This window comes from Triticum aestivum, chromosome 5A (genome assembly GCF_018294505.1).
Source record: "Triticum aestivum cultivar Chinese Spring chromosome 5A, IWGSC CS RefSeq v2.1, whole genome shotgun sequence".
In the NCBI taxonomy this organism is placed as follows: Eukaryota; Viridiplantae; Streptophyta; class Magnoliopsida; order Poales; family Poaceae; genus Triticum; species Triticum aestivum.
The window spans coordinates 390,658,443-390,675,524 of NC_057806.1; the positions used below are offsets into that span (position 1 = coordinate 390,658,443).

Here is a 17,082-nt window from a genome sequence, read left to right on the forward strand (position 1 = left end):
GGAGCGGCGCGAGGTGCGGGAGGGGGAGAGGCGGGTCTCACGCGCCGGAGAGGGCCGCGCCGGCCGGGAAGAAAGCTGCTGCCGCAGGTCTTCCTCGCGCCGGCGGCCGTCGGGGGAGGGGCGTGGGGGATCGCGGCGGTCGTCCGCCCGACGCTTGGGGCGCCCCGCATCGTCCCCCCATTCCCGAGGCATGGGTGGCGCGGAGGGGGACGGGGGAGGGCCGGTGGCGCCGGCGAGGAGGAGTCGATGCGGGGCGGCCGTGGCCGAGGGGACGGGGCTGGAAGCCGGCGGCGCGGGGGTGGGAAGGAGTGGAGGGCGAGGGAACCCTACCGGCGGCCAAATAGACCGACGCGGTGGGCCGGCCGTCGCCATGGGGCGAGATTGGGCCAGTCGGGGCCCATCCGGCCTGCCAAGTCGACCCACCTAGGTCACCGAGGCCGGTCGCCCATGGGCCGCACCCACCGTTGCCGTCCCGAGAGGGGGCCCAGGAACCCGGTTCGTGGGCCGGCCCAAAAGCAACGCGGACCGAAACGTCCGCCCCGGGGTGACCAAGCGGGGCGCTAGGGTTTCCCCGAGCACCACCGCGGTGGCCGCCGGCGGGGGCGTACGGGGGCGGCGAGGGGGAGGCGGGCCGGAGGACCGGCCGTGGGGATGGTGACCGGCGGGCCGACCGGAGGGGAGGAAGGGGCGGAAGGGGTTCCGGCAAGGAGCGACCGGAGCGAGCGCGGGCAGGGACGCCGGGGTCGGGCCGGCCGGTGCAGGCGACGACGGAGCAGAGGGGAGGCCGGCGGCGGGCGTGGGCTTCCAGGAGGCAAGCGTCGGGTCCCGGTCGGCGCGGCCGGCAACACCCCAGCTGCCAGCGCGACGCCGCCGGGGGGAGAGCCCAGCCCCAAAGGCCGAGGCTTGCGGCACCCGAGCCGGGGGGGTGGCCGGGGGGAGATGCCGGCGCCGGCCCGACCCGCGGGCGGCCGATCCCCCACCCCTGGGAGAAGGGCCACCGGCGAGGACAGGCGGCGGCCGTGGCGGCGCCTTGGGGGGGGGACTCGATCCCGGCAAACGACGGGACGGCCGGCCGCCAAGTCATCGGCCTCGGCGATGTCAGCCCACAGCAGCCGCGGCGAGCCGGAAGGGGGCGGCGAGGGGGGGGGGCGGACGCCGGCGGGGGGGGGGGGGGGGCGGGGCTCGAGGGCTGGGAAGGCGGAGGGGGCGTCCGGGCGGCCACGGCGCCCGCGCCGCCGGGAGCGTCGCCAATCGCCAGAGCGCCAGTCGCAAACGCACTCATCACTCTCCCCTGATTTTCCTCATGGAGCTTTAACATTGACCCTGGCTTTGATTACTTGGTCCGGCTGCATTTCTGCGAGCTGCAGTATGACAAGGCCGAGCAACGCAAGTTCAAGATTTACATAAACAACAAGACCGCTGCAGAGGGCTATGATGTGCTTCCGTGACTAGTATTACGTGAAGACCCTTGGCTACAATCGAAAAGCCATGATGATGTTTACCAGTGAAGTACAAACTGACTATACCTGAGATGAGCACGTCGACAGCGTGCCATTGCTTATTCTTTCGAGACGACAAGTTATGTCAGCATGGAAGATCATAGGGTAGAAGCGGAGGTGCTTGGCAATCTTCTTCTTCACACGTCGGAACTGGTCAGTGTGTTTCCATCCCATGAATATGCGATATGTGGTGCTGCAGTCCTGGCAGGAGCTGACGAGGCTGTACGCCTCCCGGAGCGTCCCCTCCAGTCCATTGAGTGCGTTTACAATCTCTTCTCGCTGCATCATCTCTGGGTTTTGCAGCATCCGTAGCAGGCCATTTATCAACTGCACATCCTGCACAAGCTCCTGGCAGGTCTCCTTGTTGCGCTGAACTGTCTGTGCTGCCTGTACAATCGTCGAGATGAGCCCCAACGCATCCACTCCCACCAGCTGCGCGATGGTCGCTGCCTGCTCCATGCCGTTCCACTGCGCCATATCTGCACCACCTCTCTCCTTCTCTGAGTGAAAACGGTAGGAAAGGAAACCACTCTATTATGCACGTAAAAACTTTGATCAAAACTGTCGAACTGTTCGAAACACAGTTCAAAGGAAGGGGATAGGAAGTGGGAGCATACCTTGGGATTGAACCAGAGCAGATTGCCAGTCGGCTGTTCAACTGCGAGCAGCACACGACAAACTGTCTGCCTCGATCTTGTCCTGAAGTAGCGGTAGAGGTGGGGAGCGCAGATAGCCACGCAGTACAGCACAGTGTTCTGTGGGACATGGGTGGCCATGGTGTTGTCGATTCTGCTTGACCTTTGACTGCAATGAACGCGCGTACTGCTAGACTAGTTGGATGAGAGGGAAAACGCGCAAGCGGCAGAGGTAGTCTCCGTCTCCGCGAAACTTCGTGGAAGGTGAGTGACGACAATGCTTAGACAGAGGCGAGACGACGAGTGCTTGACCTTGACCGACCTTGACGAGACGAGGAGTGCTCGCCGTAGTTGCGTGGTGCTTGCACCCTCAGGGGCTCGCCGTCTCAAGGAAATGGAGAGCACGCGGTTGGATAGAGACCAGGGATGTGTAATGTCTGCGCCTGTCGCTCATGGCGCTCCAAGCACAATGGCCGGGTGAGGTGTCAAGCGGCACAGCATTTCCGCGAGCACCTGGAGCGCAGCGGAGGAGCAAGAGAGGGAGGGGCGCGAGCACAACTCGCTCCGCCTCCGCTCCGCGGGAGCTCTGGCTGCCCGGCGCGCGGATCTTCCACCGGGGGCGCACCAGCCGCCTCCCCTCCGGCCTCCACGCATCATTCAGCGCGCGTGATCGGTGGCGCTCAGGGCTCGCCTGCAGTTGTTTCCTTGTGGGCCAGCCCACTAAGCTGCCGTTTCTCATTTTCTCGTTCGATTGTTCTTGGTTCTTTTTGCTGTTCCTATTTACATTTTTTATTTTCACTTTTTTTTAAAGTTCCCTCACTCCACAAGCTTCTGTAGTTTTTGAAAAATTTCAACGAACATTAAAAATGGCCGTCTAATGTAAAAGATTGTCCGTGTGGTTTTAGCAAAATGTTCATAAAATTCAAAAACTTGTTTGTCAATTTCCACAAAAGGATCACATGTTTAAAACATATATGTCCATGCCATTTAAAAAAATCTTCATGAAAATATAAAAAAATGTTCACATAATTTGTAAACAATATTCTACCATTAAAAACAACTTTTAAAAGCAATTAAAAAAATGTTCATAGGTTTAAAAATATGTTCATGACATTTCCAAAAAAAAGTTTAAGGAATGCAACAATTTGTTCGTGCAATTTTTTTAATAAATAAATAAGAAATTTTTTCATGTTTGCGATATTTTTGGAAAAGTATACGTGTGCTTAAAATTGTTCACCGTGTATTTAAAAAATGGTTAATATGCACGTTACAAATGTTCAACATATCTTCAAAAATTGTTCAACATGTATTTAAAAATGTTAAAATTGTATATGAAATGTTTTAAAAATTCACCACGTATTTGAAAATGAAAGTAAAAATAGAAAAAAAGGAAAAGGAAAAAATAAATAAGAAAGAAAAAATGAAATGGGAAAAGGGAAAAACAAAAGAAATAGAGTAACAAAGCTAGAAAAGAACCATAGAAAAAATATTAAAACCTGGTTGAAAATCAGAACAAATACACTTAAACCTGCCGGAACTATTGGAAAAATGTGTAAAACCTAGAGTAGTACCCTAAACAACTTTGCATGTTTTTTTTGGCATCATCAGGACATCACGCATCATATTGCATTGCATTAACTTGACATGAACATATTAGTCATAACAATATTTTTATTATTGCAAACTCTAATTAATATTGCTATTATTATTCTTTTTCGTCCTAAACCCCTGGCCTTTCTCCTAAACTTTCACATGATGTTCTTTTCTCATATTAGAGCTTGTAAGGCCCCATATGCAGTATTATTCCAAATATAGACCCTAGCGCTCCATTTCTAGAATAGAAGCGCATATAGAGCCGCCGTAGCATATGACTACATATCATACACACAATGTCATATGTCATGGTCTTTACAAATCAAATATAAGAACAATTCCACTACCAAATAGATGGTATATATATGAATAGGGCATACAAGTGTAAAGATCAAAATTTATTACACTCGAAGACCACATGATCCAACATCCATCATCACAGCGAAAGTTTCGGCATCTGGATGGATCTACTTTGCCCCTCAGACGACGACTTCCCAAGTTGTTTTCTCATGCTCTGGATGATAAGATTTCAGTGTCTGATTTAGTGGATAGCCAAAACAGGGCATCTTTCTTCCAGTTACCAATATCTCAGCAAGCTGCGGCAGAATTGGACTCTCTCATTTCCTGGGTTGCTAATTTGCAAAGAGACTCTTCTGCCAATGATGTTTGGTCTTGGGCACGTCCATGAGCTATTATACCATCATGCATCCCCATCTACCCATGTTTGAGCCTTGCAAATGGTTATGGAGTAGTAGATGCACACTTAAGATCAAGGTTTTTGCTTGGTCGTTGCTCTTTGACATACTTAACACTAAGGACTTGCTTGTGCGTAGGCATTGGCGTGATGCTGGGGATGATAATCTTTGTGTGTTGTGTCACCAACACATTTATGAGGATCGCCTGCATTTGTTCTTTTCTTGTAACTACAGTGCAAGAATTTGAAACTATCTTCAGATTGACTGGTCTGGAGGCTTTGATGTTCAACAATGCATCTCTTTGGCTAGGAAGAGATTTGCCAAAAGCTTCTTCTTTGAGGTGGTCTTCACAGCTACTTGGAATATTTGGATCATCAGGAATGGCATAACTTTCAGAGGAGAGAGAGCTTCTTTTAGTGCTTGGCGTTGTAAATTTGTACATGATTTGACTTTGCTATCTCATAGGGTCAAGGCTCATATTCGGCCGCACCTTTTAAAATGGTTGGAGGGGCTCCCTTCAGCTTTGTAATGGATAGGTAGGTTTAGGTGAGTTTAGCCTTTCTACTTTTCTTTTGTAGCTTTTGTTTTGTACAGTTTTCCTGTTTGGACCTGCTTTGCTATTAATAAAAGACTGTGGAGTTGTGTCGTGCAGTAGTTAGTCAAAAAAACAGCGAAAGTTTCAAATAGTCTGACTAAAAAAATCAAGTAATGCCTAAGAGGTGGAAACATAAAAGCAAACAGTCACATTCCCATGTCGCGAGCTGGAATCCGCTAATCTACGCGTCATCGTCAAAGAACTCCACGTACTAACGAACATGTCGTCACAATTAGCGTAGTAGCATGTACCTATAGTTGTTGTTGTGGAAAGGGTGAGTACTTTGGGTACTCAACTAGTCTCATTACTGAAGATACCAGAACTAACAATACTTTCAGGTGTGATAATGGGTTAAATTGGTGAAGTTACAACAAGCGGCTAAGCAACATACTATACTTACTTCTATTAGAATTTGAGATGAGAAAGCATATGCGAACAAGGTCGTAAGTTGATCATATATCCACCTACCTACCCATTCAAAGCACTCTGTTGTCCTCTCCTTCGGGAATTATCCCTCAAAGAAGAGACAATTAAGGTTGTCCATGAATCAACATTAAGCTCCAAATCATCCATAAACATGAGCACGGCTTTTGGAGAACATTTAAACCCGTCGGGGTGCACCAACATACCCATTATAGGCTCCATACGCACTCTGTTAATGATACGTCCATTTTGCATCATGCTTTTATATCGATATTTATTGCATTATGGGCTGTTATTACACATTATGTCACAATACTTATGCCTATTTTCTCTTATTTTACAAGGTTTACATAAAGAGGGAGAATACCGGCAGCTGGGATTCTGGGCAGGAAAAGGAGCAAATATTAGAGACCTATTCTACACAGCTCCAAAAGTCCTGAAACTTCACGGAAGCTATTTTCAGAATATATAAAAAATACTGACCGCAAGAAGTTCCAGAGGGGGAACACACCCTGGCCACGACGGTGGGGCGCGCCCTACCCCCTAGGCGCGCCCCCCTGCCTCGTGGGCCCCCTGGTGGCCCTCCGATGCCCATATTCTGCTATATGGAGTCTTTCGTTGAGGAAAAAAAATCATAAGCAAGCTTTCGGGACGAGACTCCGCCGCCACGAGGCGGAACCTTGGCGGAACCAATCTAGGGCTTCGGCGGAGCTGTTCTGCTTGTGACACTTCCCTCCGGGAGGGGGAAATCATCACCATCGTCATCACCAACGCTCCTCTCATCGGGAGGGGGCCAATCTCCATCAATATCTTCACCAACACCATCTCCTCTCAAACCCTAGTTCATCTCTTGTATCTAATTCTTGTCTCTAAGTCTGGGATTGGTACCTGTAGGTTGCTAGTAGTGTTGATTACTCCTTGTAGTTGATGGTAGTTGGTTTATTTGGTGGAAGATCATATGTTTAGATCCTATATGCATATTAATACCCCTCTGATTATGAACATGAATATGCTTTGTAAGTAGTTACGTTTGTTCCTGAGGACATGGGAGAAGTCTTGCTATTAGTAGTCATGTGAATTTGGTATTCGTTCGATATTTTGATGAGATGTATGTTGTCTCTCCTCTAGTGGTGTTATGTGAACGTCGACTACATGACACTTCACCATTATTTGGGCCTATAGGAAGGCATTGGGAAGTAATAAGTAGATGATGGGTTGCTAGAGTGACAGAAGCTTAAACCCTAGTTTATGCATTGCTTCGTAAGGGGCTGATTTGGATCCATATGTTTCATGCTATGGTTAGGTTTACCTTGATACTTCTGTTGTAGTTGCGGATGCTTGCAATGGGGGTTAATCATAAGTGGGATGTTTGTCCAAGTAAGGACAACACCCAAGCACCGGTCCACCCACATATCAGAATATCAAAGTACCGAACGCGAATCATATGAACGTGATGAAAACTAGCTTGACGATAATTCCCATGTGTCCTCGGGAGCGCTTTCTTCTATATAAGAGTTTTTCCAGGCTTGTCCTTTGCTACAAAAAGGATTGGGCCACCTTGCTGCACTTTATTTACTTTTGTTACTTGTTGCTCGTTATAAATTATCTTATCACAAAACTATATGTTACCTATAATTTCAGTGCTTGCAGAGAATACCTTACTGAAAACCGTTTATCATTTCCTCCTGCTCCTCGTTGGGTTCGACACTCTTACTTATCGAAAGGACTACGATAGATCCCCTATACTTGTGGGTCATCAAGACTCTTTTCTGGCGCCGTTGCCGAGGAGTGAAGCGCCTTTGGTAGGTGGAATTTGGTAAGGAAAATTTTATATAGTGTATTGAAATTTACTGTCACTTGTTACTATGGAAAGTAATCCTCTAAGGGGCTTGTTCGGGGTATCTTCACCCCAACCAGTAGAGCAAAGAGTTACTCCTCAACTTGCTGAACCTACTGAACCTATTGAAGATGAAAATGTCTACTTTTAAATTCCTTCGGGTATGATAGAAAAACTGCTAGCTAATCCTTTTGTAGGAGATGGAACATTACATCCTGATGAGCACGTAATATATGTGGATGAAGTTTGTGGATTATTTAAGCTTGCAGGTATGCCCGATGATGTTATCAAGAAGAAGGTCTTCCATTTATATTTGAAGGGAGATGCATTGACATGGTATAGGCTATGTGATGATATGGGATCGTGGAACTACAAATGATTGAAATTAGAATTTCATCAGAAGTTTTATCCTATGCATCTTGTTCATCGTGATCTCAATTATATATATAATTTTTGGCCTCGCGAAGTAGAAAGCATCGCTCAAGCTTGGGGGAGGATTAAATCAATGTTATATTCATGCCCCAATCATGAGCTCTCAAGAGAAATGATTATTCAAAAAAAATTATGCTCAGCTTTCTGACAACAATCACACCATGCTCGATACTTCTTGTGCTGGCTCTTTTATGATGAAGACTATTGAATTCAAATGGGATTTATTGGAAAGAATTAAATGCAACTCTGAAGATTGGGATCTCGACGAAGGTAAGGAGTCAGGTATGACACCTAAGTTTGATTGTGTTAAATCTTTTATGGATACCGATGTTTTCCGTAAATTTATCACTAAATATGGACTTGACTCTGAGATAGTAGCTTATTTCTGTGAATCTTTTCCTACTCATGTTGATATCTCTAAGGAGAAGTGGTTTAAATATCATCCTCCCATAGAAGTAAAAGTAGCTGCACCTATTAAAGTTGAAGAAAAGACTATCACTTATAATGATCCTATTATTCCTACTGCTTATGTTGAGAAACCACCTTTTCCTGTTAGGATAAAAGATCATGCTAAAGCTTCAACTGTGGTTCGTAAAAGCAATATTAGAACCTATACACCTCATGAGCAAGTTAAAGTTGAATCTAATATTGCTATTGTTAAGGATCTCTTGGCTGATAATATGGATGACCATGTTATTTATTTTTGTGATAAAATTGCTAGAATTGCTAAACCTTGTGCTAAAGATAAACATAGACCTGTGGTAGGCATGCCTATTATTTCTGTTAAAATAGGAGATCATTGTTATCATGGCTTGTGCGATATGGGTGCTAGTGCTAGTGCAATACCTATTGATTTATACAAAGAAATTATGCATGATATTGCACCTGCTGAGTTAGAAGATATTGATGTCACAATTAAACTTGCCAATAGAGATACTATTTCACCAATTGGGATTGTTAGAGATGTTGAAGTCTTGTGTGGGAAAACTAACTATCCTGCTGATTTTCTTGTTCTTGGTTCCCCACAAGATAGCTTTTGTCCCATTATATTTGGTAGACCCTTCTTAAACACTGTTAATGCTAGGATAGACTGCGAAAAGGATGTCGTTGCTATTGGTTTAGGTGATATGTCTCATGAGTTCAACTTTTCTAAATTTTGTAGACAACACCGTGAAGAGGAATTTCCTAGTAAAGATGAAATTATTGGTCTTGCTTCTAATGTCGTACCTCCTAGTGATCCTTTAGAACAATATTTGCTAGACCATGAAAATGATATGTTTATGAATGAAAGAAGGGAAATAGATGAAGCGTTCTTCAAACAGGGACCTATTCTGAAACACAACTTGCATGCTGAAATCTTAGGGGATCCTCCTCCACCCAAGGGTGATCCCGTGTTTAAGCTTAAACGATTGCCTGATACTCTTAAATATGCTTATCTTGATGAAAAAAGATATAGACTGTTATTATTAGTGCTAACCTTTCAGAGAAGGAGGAATAAAAATTATTGAAAACTCTGAAGAAGCACCGTGCTGCTATTGGATATACTCTTGATGATCTTAAGGGCATTAGTCCCACTCTATGTCAACACAAAATAAATTTGGAGAAAGATGCCAAGACATTTATTGATCATCAACGACTGCTGAATCCTAAGATGAAAGAAGTGGTAAGGAAACAAATACTAAAGCTCCTTGAGGCAGGTATAATTTATCCCGTTGCTGATAGTCAGTGGGTAAGTCATGTCCATTGTGTTCCTAAGAAGGGAGGTATTACTGTCGTTCCTAATGATAAAGATGAATTGGTTCCGCAAAGAATTATTACATGTTATAGGATGGTAATTGATTTCCGCAAATTAAATAAGGCTACTAAAAAAGATCATTACCCCTTACCTTTCATTGATCAAATGCTAGAAAGATTATCCAAACATACATATTTTTGCTTTCTAGATGGTTATTCTGGTTTCTCTCAAATACCCGTGTCAACTGATGATCAATCAAAGACCACTTTTACTTGCCCTTTCGGTACTTTTGCTTATAGACGTATGCCTTTTGGTTTATGTAATGCACCTGCTACCTTTCAAAGATGCATGGTGGCTATATTCTCTGACTTTTGTGAAAATATTTGTGAGGTTTTCATGGACGATTTCTCCATTTATGGATCCTCTTTTGATGATTGCTTAAGCAACCTTGATCGAGTTTTGCAAATATGTGAAGAAACTAGCCTTGTCTTGAATTGGGAGAAGTGCCACTTTATGGTTAATGAAGGTATTGTCTTGGGGCATAAAATTTCGGAAAGGGGCATTGAAGTTGATAAAGCTAAAGTTGATGCTATTGAAAAGATGCCGTGTCCCAAGGACATCAAAGGTATAAGAAGTTTCCTTGGTCATGCCGGCTTTTATAGGAGGTTCATTAAGGACTTCTCAAAAATTTCTCGGCCTCTGACTAATTTATTACAAAAAGATATACCATTCGTCTTTGATGATGATTGTGTAGAAGCATTTGAAATACTTAAGAAAGCATTGATCTCTGCACCTATTGTTCAACCACCTGATTGGAATTTACCTTTTGAAATTATGTGTGATGCTAGTGATTATGCTGTAGGTGCTGTTCTAGGGCAAAGAGTTGATAAGAAATTAAATGTTATTCAATATGCTAGTAAAACTCTAGACAATGCCCAGAGAAATTATGCTACTACTGAAAAAGAATTCTTAGCAGTTGTATTTGCTTGTGATAAGTTCAGACCTTATATTGTTGATTCTAAAGTAACTATTCACACGGATCATGCTGCTATTAAATATCTTATGGAAAAGAAAGATGCTAAACCTAGACTTATTAGATGGGTTCTCTTGCTACAAGAATTTGATTTGCATATTATTGATAGAAAGGGAGCTGAGAACCCCGTTGCAGACAACTAGTCTAGGTTAGAAAATGTTCTTGATGACCCACTGCCTATTGATGATAGCTTTCCTGATGAACAATTAAATGTCATAAATGCTTCTCGAACTACTCCATGGTATGCTGATTATGCTAATTATATTGTTGCTAAATTTATACCACCTAGTTTCACATACCAGCAAAAGAAAGAGTTCTTCTATGATTTGAGACATTACTTTTGGGATGACCCACATCTCTATAAAGAAAGAGTAGATGGTGTTATTAGACGTTGTGTAACTGAGCATGAACAGGAACAAATCCTACGCAAGTGTCACTCCGAAGCTTATGGAGGAAACCACGTTGGAGATAGAACTGCACATAAGGTATTGCAATCCGGTTTTTATTGGCCTACTCTCTTCAAGGATGCCCGTAAGTTTGTCTTATATTGTGATGAATGCCAAAGAATTGGTAATATTAGTAGACGTCAAGAAATTCCTATGAATTATTCACTTGTTATTGAACCGTTTGATGTTTGGGGCTTTGATTATATGGGACCTTTTCCTGTCTCTAATGGATATACACATATTTTAGTTGCTGTTGATTACGTTACTAAGTGGGTAGAAGCTATTCCAACTAGTAGTGCTGATCACAACACCTCTATTAAGATGCTTAAAGAAGTTATTTTCCCGAGGTTTGGGGTCCCTAGGTATTTAATGACTGATGGTGGTTCACAATTTATTCATGGTGCTTTCCGTAAAATGCTTGCTAAGTATGATGTTAATCATAGAATTGCAACTCCTTATCACCCACAGTCTACTAGTCAAGTAGAATTGAGTAGTAGAGAACTCAAATTAATTTTGCAAAAGACTATCGTTTCGGTGCCATAAAAATCAACAACTTCGAAGGCACAAATCGGAAGGTGGTGAACGGTCAAAGAATCAAACAGTATATCTCAGGTAATCCTATAAATGTTGAAACCAATGTTATTGAAACCGTAACCCCGGAAGAATACATAAGGGACACTTTCCGGAACGTTTCAGACTCCGAAAAGGAATAGGTATGTGGTACGTAACTAAACCGACTCCAAAACAGTTCTAATGGCAATTTTTTTCTCTGTTTTGGAATACTTAGAAAAATAGAAAAATAAGAAGCAGTCTGGGAAGGACACGAGGGCTCCACGAGGGTGGAGGGCGCGCCCTACCCCCCTGGGCGCGCCCCCTACCTCGTGGGCACCTCGTGCGCTCTCCGGACTCCGTTTTCTTGCACGTTACGTATTTTAGTCGGTAAAAATTCATTATATAATCTCGCAGAGGTTTTGACTCTTGTATCACGCAATTGTCCTCTGTTCTTGTTTCGATCTGTTTTCTGTCAGGGTTGTCAAGGCCAGGCATCATGTCGTCCCCCTCCTCCAACAATGTTGACAACGATGCTTGGCTAATGAAGATAGAGCTGAAGAGGGAAGAACCCGTGGAGATCAACAAGGATGAAGGGATCAAGAAGGCCACGGAGGACCAAGCTCCGGCAACAGAAGACATCCTTCAACTTGATCACAATATTCTTACCTCGACTGAGATCGAAGCTTTCAAGATGATTGAGTTAGCTCGTATACAAAACAAGTAACTCACACGTGAAAATATTTTGTTGAAGGAGCATATAGTTGCACTTAAGGGCAGTATCCGCAAGTTGGAGGTTCTCTTATGCTCGATGTGCGACTACCCATCATCACCACCATCTTCTTCACCAACAAAGAAGAACTGAGCATCGGGTATGGGCACTCCCCTTGGCAACTGCCAAGCTTGGGGGAGTGCCCCGGTATCGTATCATCATCACACTACTATCTTTACCGTTTTTCCTTAGTTCGATCCTTTTAGTAATATATTGATCTAGTAGAATAAAGTTTTTGGTATGATCTAGTTTTGAGTTTTGCTTTATGATCCCTCTATGTAATCGAGTCCTGAGCTATATATAATAAAGTTTAGTGTTGAGTCAAGGGCTTGATTATCTTGCTATGATCTTGAGTAAATAAAAGAAAAGAGAAAGAATAAAAGAAATAAAAGAGATCATATGGATCTTATGGTGAGTAATGAGCTCACATATAAAGAGTATGATGATTAAAAGTTGTTGAGAGTTGACAAACATAGTTTTGGTCATCGTTGCAACTAATAGGAAGTAATAAAGAAAGAGAGGCCTTCACATATAAATACACTATCTTGGACATCTTTTATGATTGTGAGCACTCATTAGTTGACGTTGGACAAGGAAGACAACGTAATGGGTTATGTTTTCTTACATCTGAGATAAATTATATTGCCATGGATCATACAACATGATTGAGCTTGCCTTTCCCCTCATGCTAGCCAAATTCTTTGCACCAAGTAGAGATACTACTTGTGCTTCCAAATACCCTTAAACCCAGTTTTTCCATGAGAGTCCACCATATCTACCTATGGATTGAGTAAGATCCTTCAAGTAAGTTGTCATCGGTGAATATGTATGATTGATTGGTGTGGAGGAAATAAGCTTTATACGATCTTGTGATGTGGAAGAAATAAAAGCGACGGACTGCATAATAAAGGTCTATATCACAAGTGGCAATATAAAGTGATGTTCTTTCGCATTAAGATTTTGTGCATCCAATCATAAAAGCGCATGACAACCTCTGCTTCCCTCTGCGAAGGGCCTATATTTTACTCTTATCTCCCACCTTACATAAGAGTCATGGTGATCTTCACCTTTCCTTTTTTTACATTTTATCTTTTGGCAGGCACAATATGTTGGAAAGATCCTGGTATATATGGCTAATTGGATGTGAGTTTTCATGAACTATTATTGTTGACATTACCCTTGAGGTAAAACATTGGGAGGCAAAACTATAAGCCCCTATCTTTCTCTGTGTCCGATTAGAACTCCATACCTATAAGTATTGCGTGAGTGTTAGCAATTGTGAAAGACTACATGATGGTTGAGTATGTGGACTTGCTGAAAATCGCTTATATTGACTCTTTCCTATGTTATGATAAATTGCAATTGCTTCAATGACTAAGATTATAGTTTGTTAGTTTTCAATGAAGTTTACGATTCATACTTGAAATTGTGATTGAATTGTTACTCTAGCATAAGAGATCATATGACAATAATTATATAAGTTGTTGTTCTAAGAATGATCATGATGCCCATGTCCGTATTTTATTTTTATCGGCACCTCTATCTCTAAACATGTGGACATATTTTTCGATTTCGGCTTTCTCTTGAGGCAAGCGAGGTCTAAGCTTGGGGGAGTTGATACGTCCATTTTGCATCATGCTTTTATATCGATATTTATTGCATTATGGGCTGTTATTACACATTATGTCACAATACTTATGCCTATTCTCTCTTATTTTACAAGGTTTACATAAAGAGGGAGAATGCCGGCAGTTGGGATTCTGGGCTGGAAAAGGAGCAAATATTAGAGACCTATTCTGCACATCTCCAAAAGTCCTGAAACTTCACGGAAGCTATTTTTAGAATATATAAAAAATACTGAGCGCAAGAAGTTCCAGAGGGGCCCCACACCCTGGCCACGAGGCTGGGGGGCTCGCCCTACCCCCCTGGGCGCGCCCCTTGCCTCGTGGGCCCCCTGGTGGCCCTCTGATGCCCATCTTCTGCTATATGGAGTCTTTCGTTGAGGAAAAATCATAAGCATGCTTTTGGGACGAGACTCCGCCGCCACGAGGCGGAACCAATCTAGGGCTCCGGTGGAGCTGTTCTGCCGGGGACACTTCCCTCCGGGAGGGGGAAATCATCACCATCGTCATCACCAATGCTCCTCTCATCAGGAGGGGGCCAATCTCCATCAACATCTTCACCAGCACCATCTCCTCTCAAACCCTAGTTCATCTCTTGTATCCAATTCTTGTCTCTAAGTCTGGGATTGGTACCTGTAGGTTGCTAGTAGTGTTGATTACTCCTTGTAGTTGATGGTAGTTGGTTTATTTGGTGGAAGATCATATGTTTAGATCCTATATGCATATTAATACCCCTCTGATTATGAACATGAATATGCTTTGTGAGTAGTTATGTTTGTTCCTAAGGACATGGGAAAAGTCTTGCTATTAGTAGTCATGTGAATTTGGTATTCATTCGATATTTTGATGAGATGTATGCTGTCTCTCCTCTAGTGGTGTTATGTGAACGTCGACTACATGACACTTCACCATTATTTGGGCCTATAGGAAGGCATTGGGAAGTAATAAGTAGATGATGGGTTGCTAGAGTGACAGAAGCTTAAACCCTAGTTTATGCGTTGCTTCATAAGGGCCTGATTTGGATCCATATGTTTCATGCTATGGTTAGGTTTACCTTGATACTTCTGTTGTAGTTGCGGATGCTTGCAATGGGGCTTAATCATAAGTGGGATGTTTGTCCAAGTAAGGACAACACCCAAGCACCGGTCCACCCACATATCAGAATATCAAAGTACCGAACGCGAATCATATGAACGTGATGAAAACTAGCTTGACGATAATTCCCATGTGTCCTCGGGAGCGCTTTCTTCTATATAAGAGTTTGTCCAGGCTTGTCCTTTGCTACAAAAAGGATTGGGCCACCTTGCTGCACTTTATTTACTTTTGTTACTTGTTGCTCGTTACAAATTATCTTATCACAAAACTATCTGTTACCTATAATTTCAGTGCTTGCAGAGAATACCTTGCTGAAAATCGCTTATCATTTCCTTCTGCTCCTCGTTGGGTTTGACACTCTTACTTATCGAAAGGACTACGATAGATCCCCTATACTTGTGGGTCATGAGTTAACAACCAGAATCTACCCCTTAGAGGCACCCATTTTATGAGCTAGCATCAGAAGTTCCGAGCGGCACGACAACGCTTGCCCAGCAACACGAAGTAATATACCCCAAGACATGCTGAATAAGGTAGTTTTGAATGAACAATACTTGCTCCGTTACTACATCCTAGTCTAGGAGATACCCGGTCGGTCAACATCCGAACCAAGAGTCATTGTATCTCTGACCCGGTCCCTAGTATTGCACCAAGTTTCAAGGTGGCTAGTACTAAGTCCCAAGTAGCCACTCGTAGCTTCGCATGTGCGGACCAACGTGGGATTCCACACCACTGGCCCAAGTTTTTTGAAAGATCCACGAGGCCATGGTCCTTGACAAAGAAAACACAAGTTTGTCAATTTAAACCAGCTTGTGACTCTTGGATAGTTTGCAGTTATGAGAACTGTCAGGGGGCATAAAACACCCACATATGGTTAACACGCTCAATCATGGAACATAATAACAAGAACTCGATTCTTAGGGCAACTCAAATGAAACAAAAACAGTAAGGCATTAGGCCCAGCCTTGCACCCTTCGTCTTGTGCACCACCATATCATAATATCATATACTCCCTCCATCCCAAAATAAGTGTCTTTGATAAACTTGTACTAAATCAAAGATACTTATTTTGAAACGAAGGAGTACTTAACATGTCCCAGATAAGAGTTACGAAGGTAACAACATGGCATAAGATAGACTGCAAACCCTATGCATGACACCGAGCAAAGGTTAAGCACGCGTAACATAGCCATTGTTGGAAATGAGAGTTTTGGCAATGCTTCACGATGTATTGATCAGTGCATAGCGCACGTATATATATGGAGTATAAAGTGGGCCACAACCTCAACTATACAATGACTAGGAGGTGAGTCGGGCTATACAATATACATGCACAAGCCATATGTTCAACAACCCCCCCCCCCCCCCCCCGTGCATAGTCGAGGCATCGCCGAAGACGCAAAGACTGGACCTGTACTCCTCGAAAATAGAAGTAGGCAGTCCTTTTGTCATGACATCGGCGAACTGTTGCACTGTTGGGACGTTGAGGACCTGGATGCACCCAAGAGCCACCTGCTCACGAACAAAGTGTATGTCGAGCTCAATATGCTTCGTTCGACGATGGTGGACCGGGTTGGCGGAGAGGTACACGATGGAGACGTTGTCGCAGTAGACGAGCGTGGCCTTGTGAACATCACAAAGCAACTCCTGGAGCAGCTGACGAAGCCAAGCGCATTCAGCAACGGCGTTAGCCACTGCCTGATACTCTGCCTCGGCACTCAAGTGGGAGACGGTGGACTGTTGCTTGGAGGACCAAGAGATCAGGGACGGTCCAAGGTAGACACAGTACCCCGAGGTGGAGCGTCGTGTGTCCGGGCAGCGATCCCAGTTTGCATCAGAGTAGGTGATGAGGTCGGTGGAGGAGGAGGTCGTCAGCGTAAGTCCCATGGACGGGGTGCCGCGTATGTAATGGAGGATACGCTTCACCAGGGTCTAGTGAGAGTCACGCTGAGCATGCATGTGAAGACAGACCTACTGAACAGCATATTGCAAGTCGGGGCGCGTCAGGGTCAGGTACTGCAGAGCACCCATAATGGAGCGATAGAAGGCTGCATCAGATACGGGAGAACCCTCCAGAGCGGAAACCTTGACCTTGGTGTCGACGGGCGTGGGAGCGGGCTT

The 17,082-nt window shown here is 44.2% G+C and overlaps 1 protein-coding gene across 1 annotated transcript; it reads right to left on the reverse strand.

The window, feature by feature from the left end:
* Nucleotides 1–1,328: 1,328 nt before the first annotated feature.
* LOC123101324 (uncharacterized) lies at nt 1,329–16,848 on the reverse strand. The gene is made up of 4 exons (XM_044522827.1): nt 16,660–16,848; nt 16,373–16,473; nt 2,117–2,303; nt 1,329–1,997 (listed from the first exon to the last, which is right to left on the reverse strand). The coding sequence occupies exons 1-4, from the start codon at nt 16,846–16,848 to the stop codon at nt 1,521–1,523; spliced, it is 954 nt and encodes a 317-aa protein (XP_044378762.1). The 3' UTR covers nt 1,329–1,520.
* Nucleotides 16,849–17,082: the final 234 nt, after the last annotated feature.